The sequence below is a fragment of the Salmo trutta genome, unplaced genomic scaffold, assembly GCF_901001165.1.
Source record: "Salmo trutta unplaced genomic scaffold, fSalTru1.1, whole genome shotgun sequence".
NCBI classification, from domain to species: domain Eukaryota; kingdom Metazoa; phylum Chordata; class Actinopteri; order Salmoniformes; family Salmonidae; genus Salmo; species Salmo trutta.
In genome coordinates, this window is record NW_021822809.1 from 108,709 (window position 1) to 125,473 (window position 16,765).

General features: G+C 44.9%; 1 protein-coding gene and 1 long non-coding RNA gene across 2 annotated transcripts in view; one reads left to right on the forward strand and one right to left on the reverse strand.

Annotated features, from left to right (window-relative positions):
* Positions 1-15,185, forward strand: part of LOC115184971 (transcription factor COE3-like) — a 21,832-nt gene extending 6,647 nt beyond the window's left edge. Inside the window, exons 4-5 of the mRNA XM_029745553.1 lie at positions 4,898-4,902; positions 15,132-15,185. Coding sequence (XP_029601413.1) covers positions 4,898-4,902; positions 15,132-15,185 — 59 coding nt within the window. The remainder of the gene's footprint in view (positions 1-4,897; positions 4,903-15,131) is intronic.
* On the reverse strand, positions 13,867-14,252 carry LOC115184972 (uncharacterized). The gene is made up of 2 exons (XR_003874705.1): positions 14,018-14,252; positions 13,867-13,986 (listed from the first exon to the last, which is right to left on the reverse strand). It is a non-coding gene; the product is annotated as an uncharacterized LOC115184972 (long non-coding RNA).
* Positions 15,186-16,765: the final 1,580 nt, after the last annotated feature.

Sequence of the window (16,765 nt, forward strand, 5' to 3'; positions counted from 1 at the left end):
TCATTGATGACCAAGCTTTAACTTCCTGACTGATGTCTTGAGATGTTCCTTCAATATATCCACATAATTTTCTTTCCTCATGATGCCATCTATTTTGTGAAGTGCACCAGTCCCTCCTGCAGCAAAGCACCCACCACAACGTCATGCTGCCACCCCCGTGCTTCACGGTTGGGATGGTGTTCCTCGGATTGCAAGCCTCCCCCTTTTTCCTCCAAACATAACGATGGTCATTATGGTCAAACAGTCTATTTTTGTTTCATCAGACCAGTGGACATTTCTCCAAAAAGTACGATCTTTGTCCCCATGTGCAGTTGCAAACCGTAGTCTGGATTTTTTATGCCGCTTTTGGAGCAGTGGCTTCTTCCTTGCTGAGCGGCCTTTCAGGTTATATCGATATAGGACTCGTTTTCCTGTGGATACAGATACTTTTGTACCTATTTCCTCCAGCATCTTCACAAGGTCCTTTGCTGTTGTTCTGGGATTGATTTGCACTTTTCACACCAATGTTAATCTCTAGGAGACAGAACGTGTCTCCTTCCTGAGCGGTATGACGGCTGCATGGTCCCATGGTGTTTATACTTGCGTAATATTGTTTGTACAGATGAACGTGGTACCTTCAGGCGTTTGGAAATTGCTCCCAAGGATGAACCAGACTTGTGGAGGTCTACAATGTTTTTCTGAGGTCTTGGCTGATTTCTTTTGATTTTCCCATGATGTCAAGCAAAGAGTCACTGAGTTTGAAGGTAGGCCTTGAAATACATCCACAGGTACACCTCCAATTGACTCAAATTATGTAAATTAGCCTATCAGAAGCTTCTAAAGCCATGACATCATTTTCTGGAATTTTCCAAGTTGTTTAAAGGCACAGTCAACTTAGTGTATGTAAACTTCTGACCCACTGGAATTGTGATACAGTGAATTATAAGTGAAATAATCTGTCTGTAAACAATTGTTGGAAAAATGACTTGTGTCATACACAAAGTAGATGTCCTAACCGACTTGCCAAAACTATAGTTTGTTAACAAGAAATTTGTGGAGTGGTTGAAAAACGAGTTTTAATGACTCCAACCTAAGTGTGTGTAAACTTCCGACTTCAACTGTATACTGTATATACCTCTCTATGGCGGTATTATAACCATTCATGTGTTAATGTATATAATATGACTGAATTAGCACCATTCATGTGTTAATGTATATACCTCTATATGACTGAATTAGCACCATTCATGTGTTAATGTATATAATATGACTGAATTAGCACCATTCATGTGTTAATGTATATACCTCTATATGACTGAATTAGCACCATTCATGTGTTAATGTATATACCTCTATATGACTGAATTAGCACCATTCGTGTGTTAATGTATATACCTCTATATGACTGAATTAGCACCATTTGTGTGTTAATGTATATAATATGACTGAATTAGCACCATTCGTGTGTTAATGTATATAATATGACTGAATTAGCACCATTCATGTGTTAATGTATATATGTCTCTTTACACAGCACACTACACTGTTATTTCATGATCCAGCTGCTGTCTTGTTATCTGGTCCATTCCTGCAGCGGGGGTTAAATGTTAGGCTGCAGCCCATATTGCACGCTACTCCCTATGTAGTGCACTACTTTTAACCAAAGCCCAGAGCCCTAGCTGGTCCTGGATCAGGTTTCAAGGAGTGAGAGTAATTCCTGGAGATTATCTCATATCGTGCTCGTCAATTTGGGATCAGACAGAAGCTTCCAGGTCAGACAGACATTGACCTGTTCTCCCTCATCACTCCACTCTCCTTCTCTTCTCTGCCCCTAAAACAGACACACACACACACACACACACACACACACACACACACACACACACACACACACACACACACCACACACACACACACACACACACACACACACACACACACACACCTTCCCTAACTGCTATAGACCATAGATTAGCCTTCACCAGCCTCTGGCTCCCAGACAGTCCCAGATTGTGACCCCTACTACTAAACACTATCACACCACACATAAACACAAACCCACACACGTAGCCAGGACTGAAAGCACACACACACACACACACACACACACACACACACACACACACACACACACACACACACACACACACACACACACACACACACACACACACACACACACACACACGGGCACACATACAGTCCCCAACACACACACACACACTACCTCTGCAATGCAACATGTGTCTCTCTGCACAGTTTTTTTAATTTTCCGTCTTCGTAAAAAGCGTGGCCACAGTGAGACATGAGATGAGTCATGTGACGTGTTGTGATGGTTTGAGATTAACAGGACTTGGCAGCTGCCTCCCTAGATGGGACAGGGATAGGATTACAGCAGAGAGAGAGAGAGAGAGAGAGAGAGAGAGAGAGAGAGAGAGAGAGAGAGAGAGAGAGAGAGAGGCCCCCTCGGATCACCTCTAACCAGGCAACTCTCACACGTTTTACAGCCCGGAGAGCAGAGCAGCGCTGGGAGTCATTGTTACAGCTGGGTGGGCCACCACTCCACAGCTCTTAGCAGAGCATGAAGAGACAGACAGGGAGAGAGACAAGAGAAGAGGGGAGGAGAGGAGAAAGGAAAGCAACAATGGAATGAAGGGGGAACAACAGAGAGAGAGAACGAGACAGAGACAGGCAGAGAGACAGAGACAGAGAGACAGAGAGACAGACAGAGAGACAGACAGAGAGACAGACAGAGAGACAGAGAGACAGAGACAGAGATACAGAGAGAGGGCGTGAGGGTTAAGAGAAGGAGCAATAAGACAAAGTAGTAGCCAGTGTAATGGTCTTACCAGTGTAGACAAATCGTCCAGGAGCCCCTTTGCAGAACTGCTTGGATTTGTAGGAGAGGGTGACTTCCACGACTCCTGGGATGTGCCTGGGTGGGGTCTGCACTCTGATGGCATGGGGTGTAATCAGCTGTAGGAATCAATGGGTGAACCAAACAGAAGTGGTGAGTGAACAGCGTGAAGTGCTGGGTGATGCCTGTCTGACTGCCGGCTCTACTCTGGCTGGTGGAGTGACGCTTGCCAGCTCCAGTCAATTACAGCAATGAGTCTAAATTAGCCTGTCATCTAGCTGGGGTATCAAGGCTGCACACACACACACACACACACACACACACACACACACACACACACTGCTACACAGCCACACTGCCCTGAAGGAACGGCTCTCAGCTCTAAGTTTTCTGGGTTGTCTCTTGGTCTTTTCTTTAATCAGTAAATGTTCTGGGCGCTGGGTTTGGTGTTTGGGGTTTGGGGTTTGGGTTTTTTCACAGGAAGGGCCAAAGGGCCTGGTTCACATCATATGTCCATACCCCCTCCCCCCAACTCCCCTCTGCCCCCTTCCCTCACAGTGTTAATTCACTTTTGTTATATCTCAGGCCCCCTAATTGTTCCATTGTTTTTTTGCGAGACCTTAACGGTTTTCTTTTCCCCGTTCCTGAGAGGTTTCTTGGTTTCAATCGGATTCACATTTTTTCCCGCCTGTTTTCCATTATCTAGCTTCTGATCTACTCCTGTGATTATTCCACAGGAGCAAAGCTGATATTAATGGGGATAGCTGCAGCTAAAAGAGCCCATTAGCTAGCATGCTTCAGACTGCTTGATCAACTATACAGGGTGCAAACAGTCTAAGCAAAGCTGTGTAAAGTGTCAGATTCCATTAACACAAACTGCTGTGTGGTACATGCTAACATTTATCCTTTTTTTTTCCACAATTCAAAAATATATGTTTGTTTTTTTTCTTTCTATGCTAATTACTCTGAAATACAACAGTGATTCTGACGTATACATGAGAACACCGAGTCTGGAATAAAGAACCATTTCAAAGGCTTCTTACCTCACTCCACACAAGCATCGTCCCGAACACAACTTGGAGACCGTCAAAGAAGTTATCTCCTATGATGATGACTGTGGCACCTCCTGTGGTCCATCCTTCACTAGGGCTGATGGCTTTGATGCAGGGGGTAGCTGCTTGTAACAGACAGAACAACAGAGAGAATTTAAGACCTTCCCATCTGCTAGACTACTAACCAACTAGCCTGAATAATAAAACAAAACACCAGGCACTGAAAAGCCAGATCTTACATCAGACCGAGCAGCGTTACTCATGTGGTTAAAGACAAAACTCATTAGCATCTTTTACAAGGCAAAAGGCCGACAGACTATTGGTTTGTTCTAGCTACAGAAATCCAGAGGAAAAAAATGACTTGCTGTAGCAAATGGTGTGTCGGGGTAAATATGGCTGTTACTAGGGCTGTGGAGGTCATGACATTTTTTGTCAGCCGGGTTATTGTCATTGCAAAAGACCGTTAATTAACATAAACACGTTTAGCATCTCCAGGCCTCTACTGGTCCTAAGGTCTACTACACCTACTCATTCAAGGGTTTTTCTTTATTTTTACTATTTTCTACTTTGTAGAAATATTTGTGAAGACATCACTCTCCTTCTTGGTCAAATAGCCCTTACATAGACTGGAGGTGTGTTGAGTCATTGTCCTGTTGAAAAACAAATGATAGTCCCACTAAGCCCAAACCAGATGGGATGGCGTATCGCTGCAGAATGCTGTGGTAACCATGCTGGTTAAGTGTGCCTTGAATTCTAAATAAATCATAGACAGTGTCACCAGCAAAGCACCATAACACCTCCTCCTCCGTGCTTCACGGTGGGAAATACACATGCGGAGAACATCCGTTCACCCACACCGTGTCTCACAAAGACATGGCAGTTGGAACCAAAAATATCCAATTTGGACTCCAGACCAAAGGACAACTTTTGACCGGTCTAATGGTCTAATGTCCATTGCTCGTGTTTCTTGGCCCAAGCAAGTCTCTTCTTCTTATTGGTGTCCTTTTAGTAGTGGTTTCTTTGTAGCAATTTACAGTCTCCTCTGAACAGTTGATGTTGAGATGTGTCTGTTACATGAACTCTGTGAAGCGTTTAGTTGGGCTGCAATTTCTGAGGCTGGTAACTCTAATGAACTTATCCTCTGCAGCAGAGGTAACTCTGGGTCTTCCATTCTGTGGCGGTCCTCGTGAGAGCCAGTTTCATCATAGCGCTCGATGGTTTTTGCGACTGCACATGAAGAAACTTTTCAAGTTCTTGAAATGTTCTGTATTGACTGACCTTTGTATTTGAATTTATTATGGATCCCCATTAGCTGCTGCCAAGACAGCAGCTACTCTTCCTGGGGTCCAGCAAAATTAAGGCAGTTTATACAATTTTAAAAACATTACAATATATTCACAGACTGTGTGCCCTCAGGCCCCTACTCCACCACTACCACATATATACAGTACAAAATCCATGTGTGTGTGTGTGTGTGTGTGTGTGTGTGTGTGTGTGTGTGTGTGTGTGTGTGTGTGTGTGTGTGTGTGTGTGTGTGTGTGTGTGTCTGTGCCTATGTTTGTGTTGCTTCACAGTCCCCGCTGTTCCATAAGGTGTTTTTTTTATCTGTTTTTTAAATCAAATTTTACTGCTTGCATCAGTGACCTGATGTGGAATAGAGTTCCATGTAGTCATTGATCTATGTAGTACTGTGTGCCTCCCATAGTCTGTTCTGGAGATGGGGCTGTGAAGAGACCTCTGGTGGCATGTCTTGTGGGGTATGCATGGGTGTCTGAGTTGTGTGCCAGTAGTTCAAAAAGACAGCTCAGTGCATTCAACATGTCAATACCTCTCATGAATACAACCAGTGATGAAGTCAATCTCTCCTCCACTTTGAGCCAGGAGAAATTGTCATGCATATTACTAATATCAGCTCTCTGTACATCCAAGGTCCAGCCATATTGCCCTGTTCTGAGCCAATTGCAATTTTCCTAAGTCCTTTTTTGTGGCACCTGACCACATGACTAAACAGTAGCCAAGGTGCGACAAAACTAGGGCCTGTAGGACCTGCCTTGTTGACAGTGCTGTCAAGAAGGTAGAGCAGCGCCTTATCATGGACATACTTCCCCCCATCTTAGCTACTGTTGTATCAATATGTTTTGACCATGACAGTTTACAATCCAGGGTTACTCCAAGTAGTTCAGTCACCTTAACTTGCTCAAATTCCACATTATTTATTACAAGATTTAGTTGAGGTTTAGGGTTTAGTGAATGATTTGTCCCAAATACAATGCTTTTAGTTTTATAAATATTTAGGACTAATTTATTCCTTGCCCCCCCAACTCTGAAACTAACTGCAGCTCTTTGTTACGTGTTGCAGTCATTTCAGTCGCTGTAGTAGCTGACGTGTAAAGTGTTGAGTCATCCACATACATAGACACTCTGGCTTTCCTCAAAGCCAGTGGCAATTCATTAGTAAAGATTGAAAAAAGTAATGAGCCTAGACAGCTGCCTTGGGCAATTCCTGATTCTACCTGGATTATGTTGGAGATGCTTCCACTAAAGAACACCCTCTGTGTTCTGTTGGACAGGTAACTCTTTATCCACAATATAGCAGGGGGTGTAAAGCCATAACACATAAGTTTTACCAGCAGTAGACCATGATGGATAATGTCCAAGGCCACACTGAAGTCTAACAAAACAGCCCTCACAATATTTTTGTCATCAATTTCTCTAAGCCAATCATCAGTCATTTGTGCAAGTGCTGTGCTTGTTGTCCTTCTCTATAGGCATGCTGAAAGTCTGTTGTCAATTTGTTTACTGTGAAATAGCATTGTATCTGGTCAAACAATACTTTTTCCAAAAGTTTACTAAGGGTTGGTAACAGGCTGATTGGTCGGCTATTTGAGCAAGTAAAAGGGGATTTACTATTCTTAGGAAGCTGAATGACTTTTGCTTCCCTCCAAGCCTGAGGGCACACACTTTCTAGTGGGCTTAAATTATGTCTTAAAGTAATGATGGACTGTCATTTTTCTTTGCTTATTTGATCTGTTCTTGCTATAATATGGACTTGATCTTTTACCAGATAGGGCTATCTTCTCTATAACCCCTCCCCCCATTGTAACAACACAACTGATTGGCTCAAACACATTAAGAAGGAAAGAAATTCCACAAAGTAACTTTTAAGAAGGCACACCTGTTAATTGAAATGCATTCCAGGTGAATACCAAATGAAGCTGGTTGAGAGAATGGCAAGAGTTTGCAAAGCTGTCATCAAGGCAAAGGGTAGCTATTTGAAGAATTTCAATCATAAAATATATTTTGATTTGTTTAACACTTTTTTGGTTACTACATAATTGCAATGTGTTATTTCATAGTTTTGATGTCTTCACTATTATTCTACAATGTAGAAAATAATTTTTTTTTTAAATAGAAAAAAACCTTGAATCAAGTAGGCGTTCTAAAACTTTTGACTGGTAGTTAATATTGAAAAAATTTCAGAACCGTTACAGGAGTGCTAGCAAGCTCAGGACCACCAGTAGCCATCACTGAGGCAAACAGTCAGGGACAGAGAGCGTCCCAGCCCCCCGTTTGAATGTTCTCTCTCTCTCTCTCTCTCTCTCTCTCTCTCTCTCTCTCTCTCTCTTTTATCACACCTTCTTCTACACCCAGCCTTCCACTGGCCTCACTTTGATGAGGATTCTGAATGCAGATTCTGCTACAAAGAGACTAGATAGTATAAAGATGTACACTTTGTCTATTAACGCTCAGTTCTCCTGCTCTATTTCCTGATGCTAAACGGTCAGTGGGAGGGAGGTGACTAACAGTAATGTATTTCCTCCCCCACTCTCACTCCTCCACCCTCTACATTAACTGCTCCTTCATTTTAAATGTGTTTTATTTTTCTGTCCATCTCTCTTATTGTTGTTGACCGGGGATAGAAGGAGAGACAATGGAAAGGTGCTTTTGACTGTAAAGCCACAAAGCCTTTTAAATAATTCACAAAAGGATGTTTTGTAATCTGTACAACCTTTTAGTGTAATTGGGGTAGTTATAACTAAGATGTCTGAGTTTATACCAGCTATCATCCTGTACCACTGTAACATCATTGTTATAACTAAGATGTCTGAGTTTATACCAGCTATCATCCTGTACCACTGTAACATCATTGTTATAGCTAAGATGTCTGAGTTTATAATAGCTACCACAGTAACATCAATGTTTCTGTCATTGCAATATTGTAATTCAGTTTATATAAAAGCAGCACAAAAATGAATGTATGTTAAAAAAAAATACGTGGATTTTTTAAAAATATATATGTTAATAAAAATATAAATGATAAAATAATAATGGGTTATATTTATATGATGAATAATGAGGCTATATAAGCATTGATTTCCCCCTCTCTTTCCCTCAGCTAGCTCTCTGTCAGCCAGCCAGGTTAATCACCATTAGGTATTGTTGTGTTCTACACTCCAGACAAGGCTCCAGTCTTTGTTTGCTTTAATGTTGGACCAGCCCAGGTTGTATTTGCTCATTCCACGAGCATCTCCCTGTGTAGCAGAGGGGCCATGAGCCCACAGCACACACCGCCACAGGAGGGAGGGAGGGAGGGAGGGGAGAGGGCGAGAGAGAGAGGGGAGAGGGGAGAGGGGAGAGGGCGAGAGAGAGGGGAGAGGGAGAGGGAGAGAGGCAGAGGCAGAGAGGCAGAGGTAGAGAGGCAGAGGGAGAGAGAGAGAGAGAGATAGAGAGAGACAGAGAGAGAGAGAGAGAGAGAGGGAGGGAGGGAGGGAGGGAGGGAGGGAGGGAGGGAGGGAGGGAGGGAGGGCTGCCCTTAACTGGCACTGTTGACTCCATGCTAATAAGTTCATACAAATTTTCATTTCTGAGGCTTGCGAGTGACATTTGCTTTTCTTAATTGCAGGCAGGAGCGTTTGAAAAAGCATCAACTCTCTAAAGACAGACAAGACTCCTCAAAGGGACTGACCTTCATCAGCGAAGCCAATTATAGCAAATAATTCACCAAAAATTACAGTAAACAAATTTACTTTCTGTAGGTGAGAGGGAGGGAGGGAGGGAGGTAGGGAGGTAGGGACGGACAGAAGGAAGGAAGGAAGGGTGGGTTGTGGTGGGGGGTTGTTGGGGGGCTAAAGGGAGGCAGGTGGGGGGGGGGGGGTTAGGGAGAAGAGGCTGGGTGGGGGTGGGGGGTGGACTGGGCAGAGCAGAGGCACAGGAGGGGCTGGCTGGCAGCTGGGGCTTCAGACAGCCACACACTCACACACACACACACACACACACACACACACACACACACACACACACACACACCGACTCGAATTTCTCAATGCTTCCCCCTTTGGTGCCTAGCGTGGAGACGGGAGAGACGGGGGCCGAGGCTGGGGGGCCGGGGCTGGGGGGCCGGGGTGCTTTAAACCGAGCCGTGCATGAGCCAGCTCCATTCTACCCGTGATTAGCATGCATTTTCAATGCACATATAGAAGGGGGGGACATGTGTTCAATGGGGAGCATGGCAAACCAAATTACACAGACAGCGTTAGCCATCTAATGATATACGTGCACAATGCGCTCAAGCAGATGATGGAAATTGGAGAGAGCAGACGTACGCAGCCAGCCAGCGAGAGAGACATGGAGAGACGGACGGGCTGGAACAGGACCAGACTGGTGAAGGATGTTCTGAAGACAAGTTCACCCAACATACAGGAATACCAGGCTAGGTAGGCTGTTCTGAAGACGAGTTCACCCAACATACAGGAATACCAGGCTAGGTAGGCTGTTCTGAAGACGAGTTCACCCAACATACAGGAATACCAGGCTAGGTAGGCTGTTCTGAAGACGAGTTCACCCAACATACAGGAATACCAGGCTAGGTAGGCTGTTCTGAAGACGAGTTCACCCAACATACAGGAATACCAGGCTAGGTAGGCTGTTCTGAAGACGAGTTCACCCAACATACAGGAATACCAGGCTAGGTAGGCTGTTCTGAAGACGAGTTCACCCAACATACAGGAATACCAGGCTAGGTAGGCTGTTCTGAAGACGAGTTCACCCAACATACAGGAATACCAGGCTAGGTAGGCTGTTCTGAAGACGAGTTCACCCAACATACAGGAATACCAGGCTAGGTAGGCTGTTCTGAAGACGAGTTCACCCAACATACAGGAATACCAGGCTAGGTAGGCTGTTCTGAAGACGAGTTCACCCAACATACAGGAATACCAGGCTAGGTAGGCTGTTCTGAAGACGAGTTCACCCAACATACAGGAATACCAGGCTAGGTAGGCTGTTCTGAAGACGAGTTCACCCAACATACAGGAATACCAGGCTAGGTAGGCTGTTCTGAAGACGAGTTCACCCAACATACAGAATACCAGGCTAGGTAGGCTGTTCTGAAGACGAGTTCACCCCAACATACAGGAATACCAGGCTAGGTAGGCTGTTCTGAAGACGAGTTCACCCAACATACAGGAATACCAGGCTAGGTAGGCTGTTCTGAAGACAAGTTCACCCAACATACAGGAATACCAGGCTAGGTACAATATTATTAAATATAAATATGTAAATATTATTTAAAAATCATAACGGACCTATATTTACTATATAATATATTAAACAATATTCATCAAATGTTTTCGTCTACATTTTTATGTCAGTATTGGGATATTTTATTGTATTATTCACTAGCTAACGACTAACTAATGACTAACTAACAACTAACTAGCGACTAACTAACGACTAACTAATGACTAACTAATGACTAACTAACGACTAACTAACGACTAACTAACGACTAACTAACGACTAACTAACGACTAACTAACGACTAACACATCACTTCCTCCCTGCTTGCCAGCTCTCTGGTGATTTTTCTCATAATGCCAAGTCTTCTGGAAGCGGTTCGGCGCCTACATGTGTCTTATCTCAACATCACTTGTCAAACTCCAACGAATCTCTGGCTTTGTTGTGCTTCAAGTGGACAGTCAACAAGGAGCCAAGAGAGGAAGAGAGAGATCTGAGAGAAAGCTTTGGTACTGACTACCTACAACCTACCAGGCCTCCCAGCTCACCTCCCCATGTCCTCCTGTGTCTGGTGTTGACTACCCACAACCTACCAGGCCTCCCAGCTCACCTCCCCATGTCCTCCTGTGTCTGGTGTTGACTACCCACAACCTACCAGGCCTCCCAGCTCACCTCCCCATGTCCCCCTGTGTCTGGTGTTGACTACCCACAACCTACCAGGCCTCCCAGCTCACCTCCCCATGTCCTCCTGTGTCTGGTGTTGACTACCCACAACCTACCAGGCCTCCCAGCTCACCTCCCCATGTCCCCCTGTGTCTGGTGTTGACTACCCACAACCTACCAGGCCTCCCAGCTCACCTCCCCACGTCCTCCTGTGTCTAGTACTGACTACCCACAACCTACCAGGCCTCCCAGCTCACCTCCCCATGTCCTCCTGTGTCTGGTGTTGACTACCCACAACCTACCAGGCCTCCCAGCTCACCTCCCCATGTCCCCCTGTGTCTTGTTTACTGAACAAAGGCGTTGGGTTCGTACTTCTCTCTGCGTTCAGCTCCTGCCTCGCAGTGTGAAGCTCTAATCAGCACTCCTCTCTCCAAGGCAACATGGCACTGTGTTAGTGTACATCCCAAATGGCACCATGTAGTGCCCTACTTTTGACCAGGGCCTATGGGGTAGTAGTGCCCTTCATATAAAATAGGGTGGCATTTGGGACACAGCCTTTAGTCACCTTCCTCCTCATCCCTCCAGTATTGAGACACTCCAACAGGTCTCATCTTGCCTGCTGTGCTGTACGTACTGAGGACTTCCTTTGTTCTGCCTGCTAAAAATGTCTTGTAATTGTGTTGGTGTTCTCCAGATGGCAGGTTGATACTGCTGCTGATGGGATTATACCTTTTACCTCTCCTAGGGCCATCTGCTCCTCTTTACTGGCTAAAGCCTTGCAGCCTGGATCCGCTTGTCTTTATTGCATCAACCTAACAGCGTTACAGCCACTTGGCATGCAAATCAGATCCACGCTGCAGGCCTCCAGGAGAGCCGGGTCGCTGAGTACCACACACACACACGGTAGAGCGTAGACACAGACGAGGATCGCTGAGACGCTCTTTACACACCCCTTACTGACGACTACAGGCTCATTTATGAACTGAGAAACACGTGGAGGTGAGAGAGTAAGGGTGGGGGGAATCATTATACCATCACCTGGAATACATTATATTCAGCTGATGTTATAAATGTAGATAATAGGTTGTAGTAGTGAGGCAGAATTGCAGATAAACAGAGTATATAGGTATTCCTGTACAGACTTTGTAGCCAATCTAAAGCATAGTTAACATGGACTATACCTTATGACTGTATATCCTGCTGCTGATCACACTGTCTGTCTGTCTGTCTGTCTGTCTGTCTGTCTGTCTGTCTGTCTGTCTGTCTGTCTGTCTGTCTGTCTGTCTGTCTGTCTGTCTGTCTGTCTGTCTGTCTGTCTGTCAGTCACTACCTTTCTGTCTCTCTCTCTCTCTCTACCTCTATCAATCTGTCTGTCTGTCTGTCTGTCTGTCTGTCTGTCTGTCTGTCTGTCTGTCTGTCTGTCTGTCTGTCTGTCTGTCTGTCTGTCACTACCTTTCTGTCTCTCTCTCTCTCTCTACCTCTATCAATCTGTCTGTCTGTCTGTCTGTCTGTCTGTCTGTCTGTCTGTCTGTCTGTCTGTCTGTCTGTCTGTCTGTCTGTCACTACCTTTCTGTCTCTCTCTCTCTCTCTCTACCTCTATCAATCTGTCTGTCTGTCTGTCTGTCTGTCTGTCTGTCTGTCACTACCTTTCTGTCTCTCTCTCTCTCTCTACCTCTATCAATCTCTCTCTCTCTCTGTCTGTCTGTCTGTCTGTCTGTCTGTCTGTCTGTCTGTCTGTCTGTCTGTCTGTCTGTCTGTCTGTCTGTCTGTCTGGCTGTCTGTCTGTCTGTCTGTCTACCTCTCTCTCTCTCTAAAATGGGTAGACAATAAAATGTCAGTAATCTGAGATTTGACTCTGTGATATGAGACTGCGTTTCAAATGTTAGAATTGTTTCTTCACTAAATGTACCATTCTACCCAGCCATGTCTTCCCTCTAACACAATCCACACACACGTGATAGATCTGTGTGGTCTTCACTTAATAAAGGGAAGGTGGAGGAGATACACTCCAGATTAGGAGCTGGATCATCTGACTACCACCAGTCCAAATCCAGATTCATAAGGACAGGAGCTCTGCTGCACATTGGGCCTTTTGATGATGAGATGCTTCAGTGGGTTGTTGGGTTGGGTGAGTAGGCTGTGCAGACGCCAGTTCCCCTGTCCCGCAGGACCCCCTCAGACAGGGGGAGACCCGCGGTAGAGGGGAGGGGAGGGGGGGGGCTCAACCTCTTTAATTGCTCTCCTAATTAAAGCCGGTTGCTAAGCAAAACACGCCTTCTATCCCGTGGATACGGAGAGAGAGAGAGACAAACAATACGTCACGGGCAGTAACGACTTCACAGCTTAGGGCGAACCATCAATTATTACATTGTCTTTCTCTGCCCGTTTTGTCATTAGTAAAGAACCCCCCCCCCCCCAAAAAAAAAAACACAGTCCTTTCCTTCCCCTGCAGAGTTTTGGGGGTTGATATAGTGCATTTCATTGATATAACGCCTTTGCTTTGCCTTTCCTGTTGCATTATTAAAACACTAGTGTTTTGATAGCGTTATGATAATTACTGCCTAATTAAGACCAAAAGCGCTCATGCTCTTACAGGTCTGGGTAACACAATATTATACATACAAGCCACTTGTACTTGCCAGTGATGACTAGCTAATATACGTTTGACAAGGTCACGTTTTCCAGAGTGTTTGAACTGAACTGAGTCCAACAGGAAGGCTAGAAGGTTGAACTCTGTCCTTCCTGCATTTATATTTCCCAGACTTTGCTGCTCCGATTTTATTTTTCTCTCTTTTTCCCTTTTTCAGCAGAGCAGCCAATCAGTCAATCTTCTGATGTAGAGACAGTGCTGGTTTTCTCACTGATGAGTACGACACTACAGTAGTGCTTTAATAAGGATCTCCAGAACCCAGTAACAACCTGATCTCACACTACAGAACCCAGGAACAACCTGATCTCACACTACAGAACCCAGTAACAACCTGATCTCACACTACAGAACCCAGGAACAACCTGATCTCACACTACAGAACCCAGTAACAACCTGATCTCACACTACAGAACCCAGTAACAACCTGATCTCACACTACAGAACCCAGTAACAACAACCTGATCTCACACTACAGAACCCAGTAACAACAACCTGATCTCACACTACAGAACCCAGTAACAACCTGTAACGCCCTGGCCATAGAGAGGGGTTTTTGTTCTTTATTTTGGTTTGGCCAGGGTGTTACATTGGGTGGGCGTTCTATGTTCATTTTTTCTATGTTTTTGTATTTCTTTGTTTTGGGCCGTGTGTGGCTCCCAATCAGGCACAGCTGTAGTTCGTTGTTGCTGATTGGGAGTCACACATAAGTAGCCTGTTTTTCCTTTGGGTTTTTGTGGGTGATTGTTTCTGTTTAGTGCTTTCTGTTTCGTTGTTAGTACCTGACAGAACTGTCGGCTGTCATTTTGTTTATTTTGTCAAGTGTTCTCTTTTCAATTAAAATTCATTCAAGATGAACACATCCTCCGCTGCACCTTGGTCTTTCTCTAACGACGGCCGTTACACAACCTGATCTCACCACAAATCAATTGCAGATTTGATGTTTATTTAAGAAAGCAATTGAGTGAGAGTCCTCTTGAAAACACATGTGAATAGAGATCACTACATATTTCACACAGTGCAATAACAATAATTATAATAATTATAAGTATTATATATATGTGTTTATGAAATGTACTAGTGAAATACAATGAGAGATGGAGAATTAGAGAACTACGTTGTGATACTATAAAGGGACAGATGTGATCTGAAGGAACTACACCAGAAGGATCTTTATCTCAGCTTCTACCAGAGGAGCTAAAGATGACAAGCTACATGAGGAAAGAGATATGGAACTAAAGAACTAAGCCCCGTGACCACATGACAATGAAAATACGTCTTTTCAACGTCTTTTCAAGGTCTTTTCAAGGTCTTGTGCTCATAGGGAAACTAGAAAGAGTATTTCAAAATAAAAGTCATGTAGAATGTGCCTACCATGATAGAGATAAGGAGGGTCCGTACCTTCAGAAGGGTCTAGACGTCGAGCCCTTCTGCCGTGCTTGGAGTTGTTATGGACAAACATGTTGTCTGAGACCGCCAGGACGTGACCGTCCACATTGACCGTTGTTGATACAACAACCTGCAACAGGAGTGAAAGGGGGAGCCAGTCATTAAAACAGTCTGTCTATGTATCTGTGTCAGGAGACAGGTCATGTCGGCCGTGCTGCCACACTGTTAACAGAAAGTGATTTGTGACCCTTTAAACTAGTGACAACTGAGCTGCCACCAACTTGAAGGAGATGAAACCCCTTGACTTTGCTGGAGGTTTTTGAAACACATGGGTTTCCATTCAAACGCCCTCCAAACACCAGAGCTCAGCCTACTGTAGCTGCACTACTTGTCATGGGTTCATGACATCACCATGGGATTTTCAGTCTTTCTGTTGTAACACTGCATGCGATACCACTGGCCAGTAGCAACAGGAAAAGCTGAGCCTCCACACAAAGCCAATGGGAGGAAGGTCTTTCTCAGGTCTACAGTAATATACAGGACTGTGTTCATGAGACAGCCAATGGGAGGAAGGTCTTTCTCAGGTCTACAGTAATATACAGGACTGTGTTCATGAGACAGCCAATGGGAGGAAGGTCTTTCTCAGGTCTACAGTAATATACAGGACTGTGTTCATGAGACAGCAAATGTAAGGAAATGTACTGAAACAGTCAGGGACTACCTGACTTGACTCCAGTAAGACAAGTTCATTTTAGTTTTAAAACATATTAAATACATATATATATATTTAGCTCATGAGTGCCACATTCAATTATAACATACTGGTACTTCTTCTCTTGTCGGTTTAACATGTTAATATTAGACTCTCCCCATGGGTTGTCTACAGTAAGATACACGAGTTGGACAGGGGATCACCCAGGGGCCTTAGACAGATGCCTCAGCCACTGTACTGTACTGTACTGTATTCTAGTTGGACAGGGCATCACCCAGGGGCCTTAGAAAGATGCCTCAGCCACTGTACTGTATTCTAGTTGGACAGGGCATCACCCAGGGGCCTTAGAAAGATGCCTCAGCCACTGTACTGTATTCTAGTTGGACAGGGGATCACCCAGGGGCCTTAGAAAGATGCCTCAGCCACTGTACTGTATTCTAGCTGGACAGGGCATCACCCAGGAGCCTTAGAAAGATGCCTCAGCCACTGTACTGTACTGTACTGTATTCTAGTTGGACAGGGCATCACACAGGGGCCTTAGAAAGATGCCTCAGCCACTGTACTGTATTCTAGCTGGACAGGGCATCACCCAGGGGCCTTAGAAAGATGCCTCAGCCACTGTACTGTATTCTAGTTGGACAGGGGATCACCCAGGGGCCTTAGAAAGATGCCTCAGCCACTGTACTGTATTCTAGCTGGACAGGGCATCACCCAGAGGCCTTAGAAAGATGCCTCAGCCACTGTACTGTATTCTAGCTGGACAGGGCATCACCCAGGGGCCTTAGAAAGATGCCTCGGCCACTGTACTGTATTCTAGCTGGACAGGGGATCACCCAGAGGCCTTAGAAAGATGCCTCAGCCACTGTACTGTACTGTATTCTAGCTGGACAGGGGATCACCCAGAGGCCTTAGAAAGATGCCTCAGCCACTGTACTGTATTCTAGCTGGAC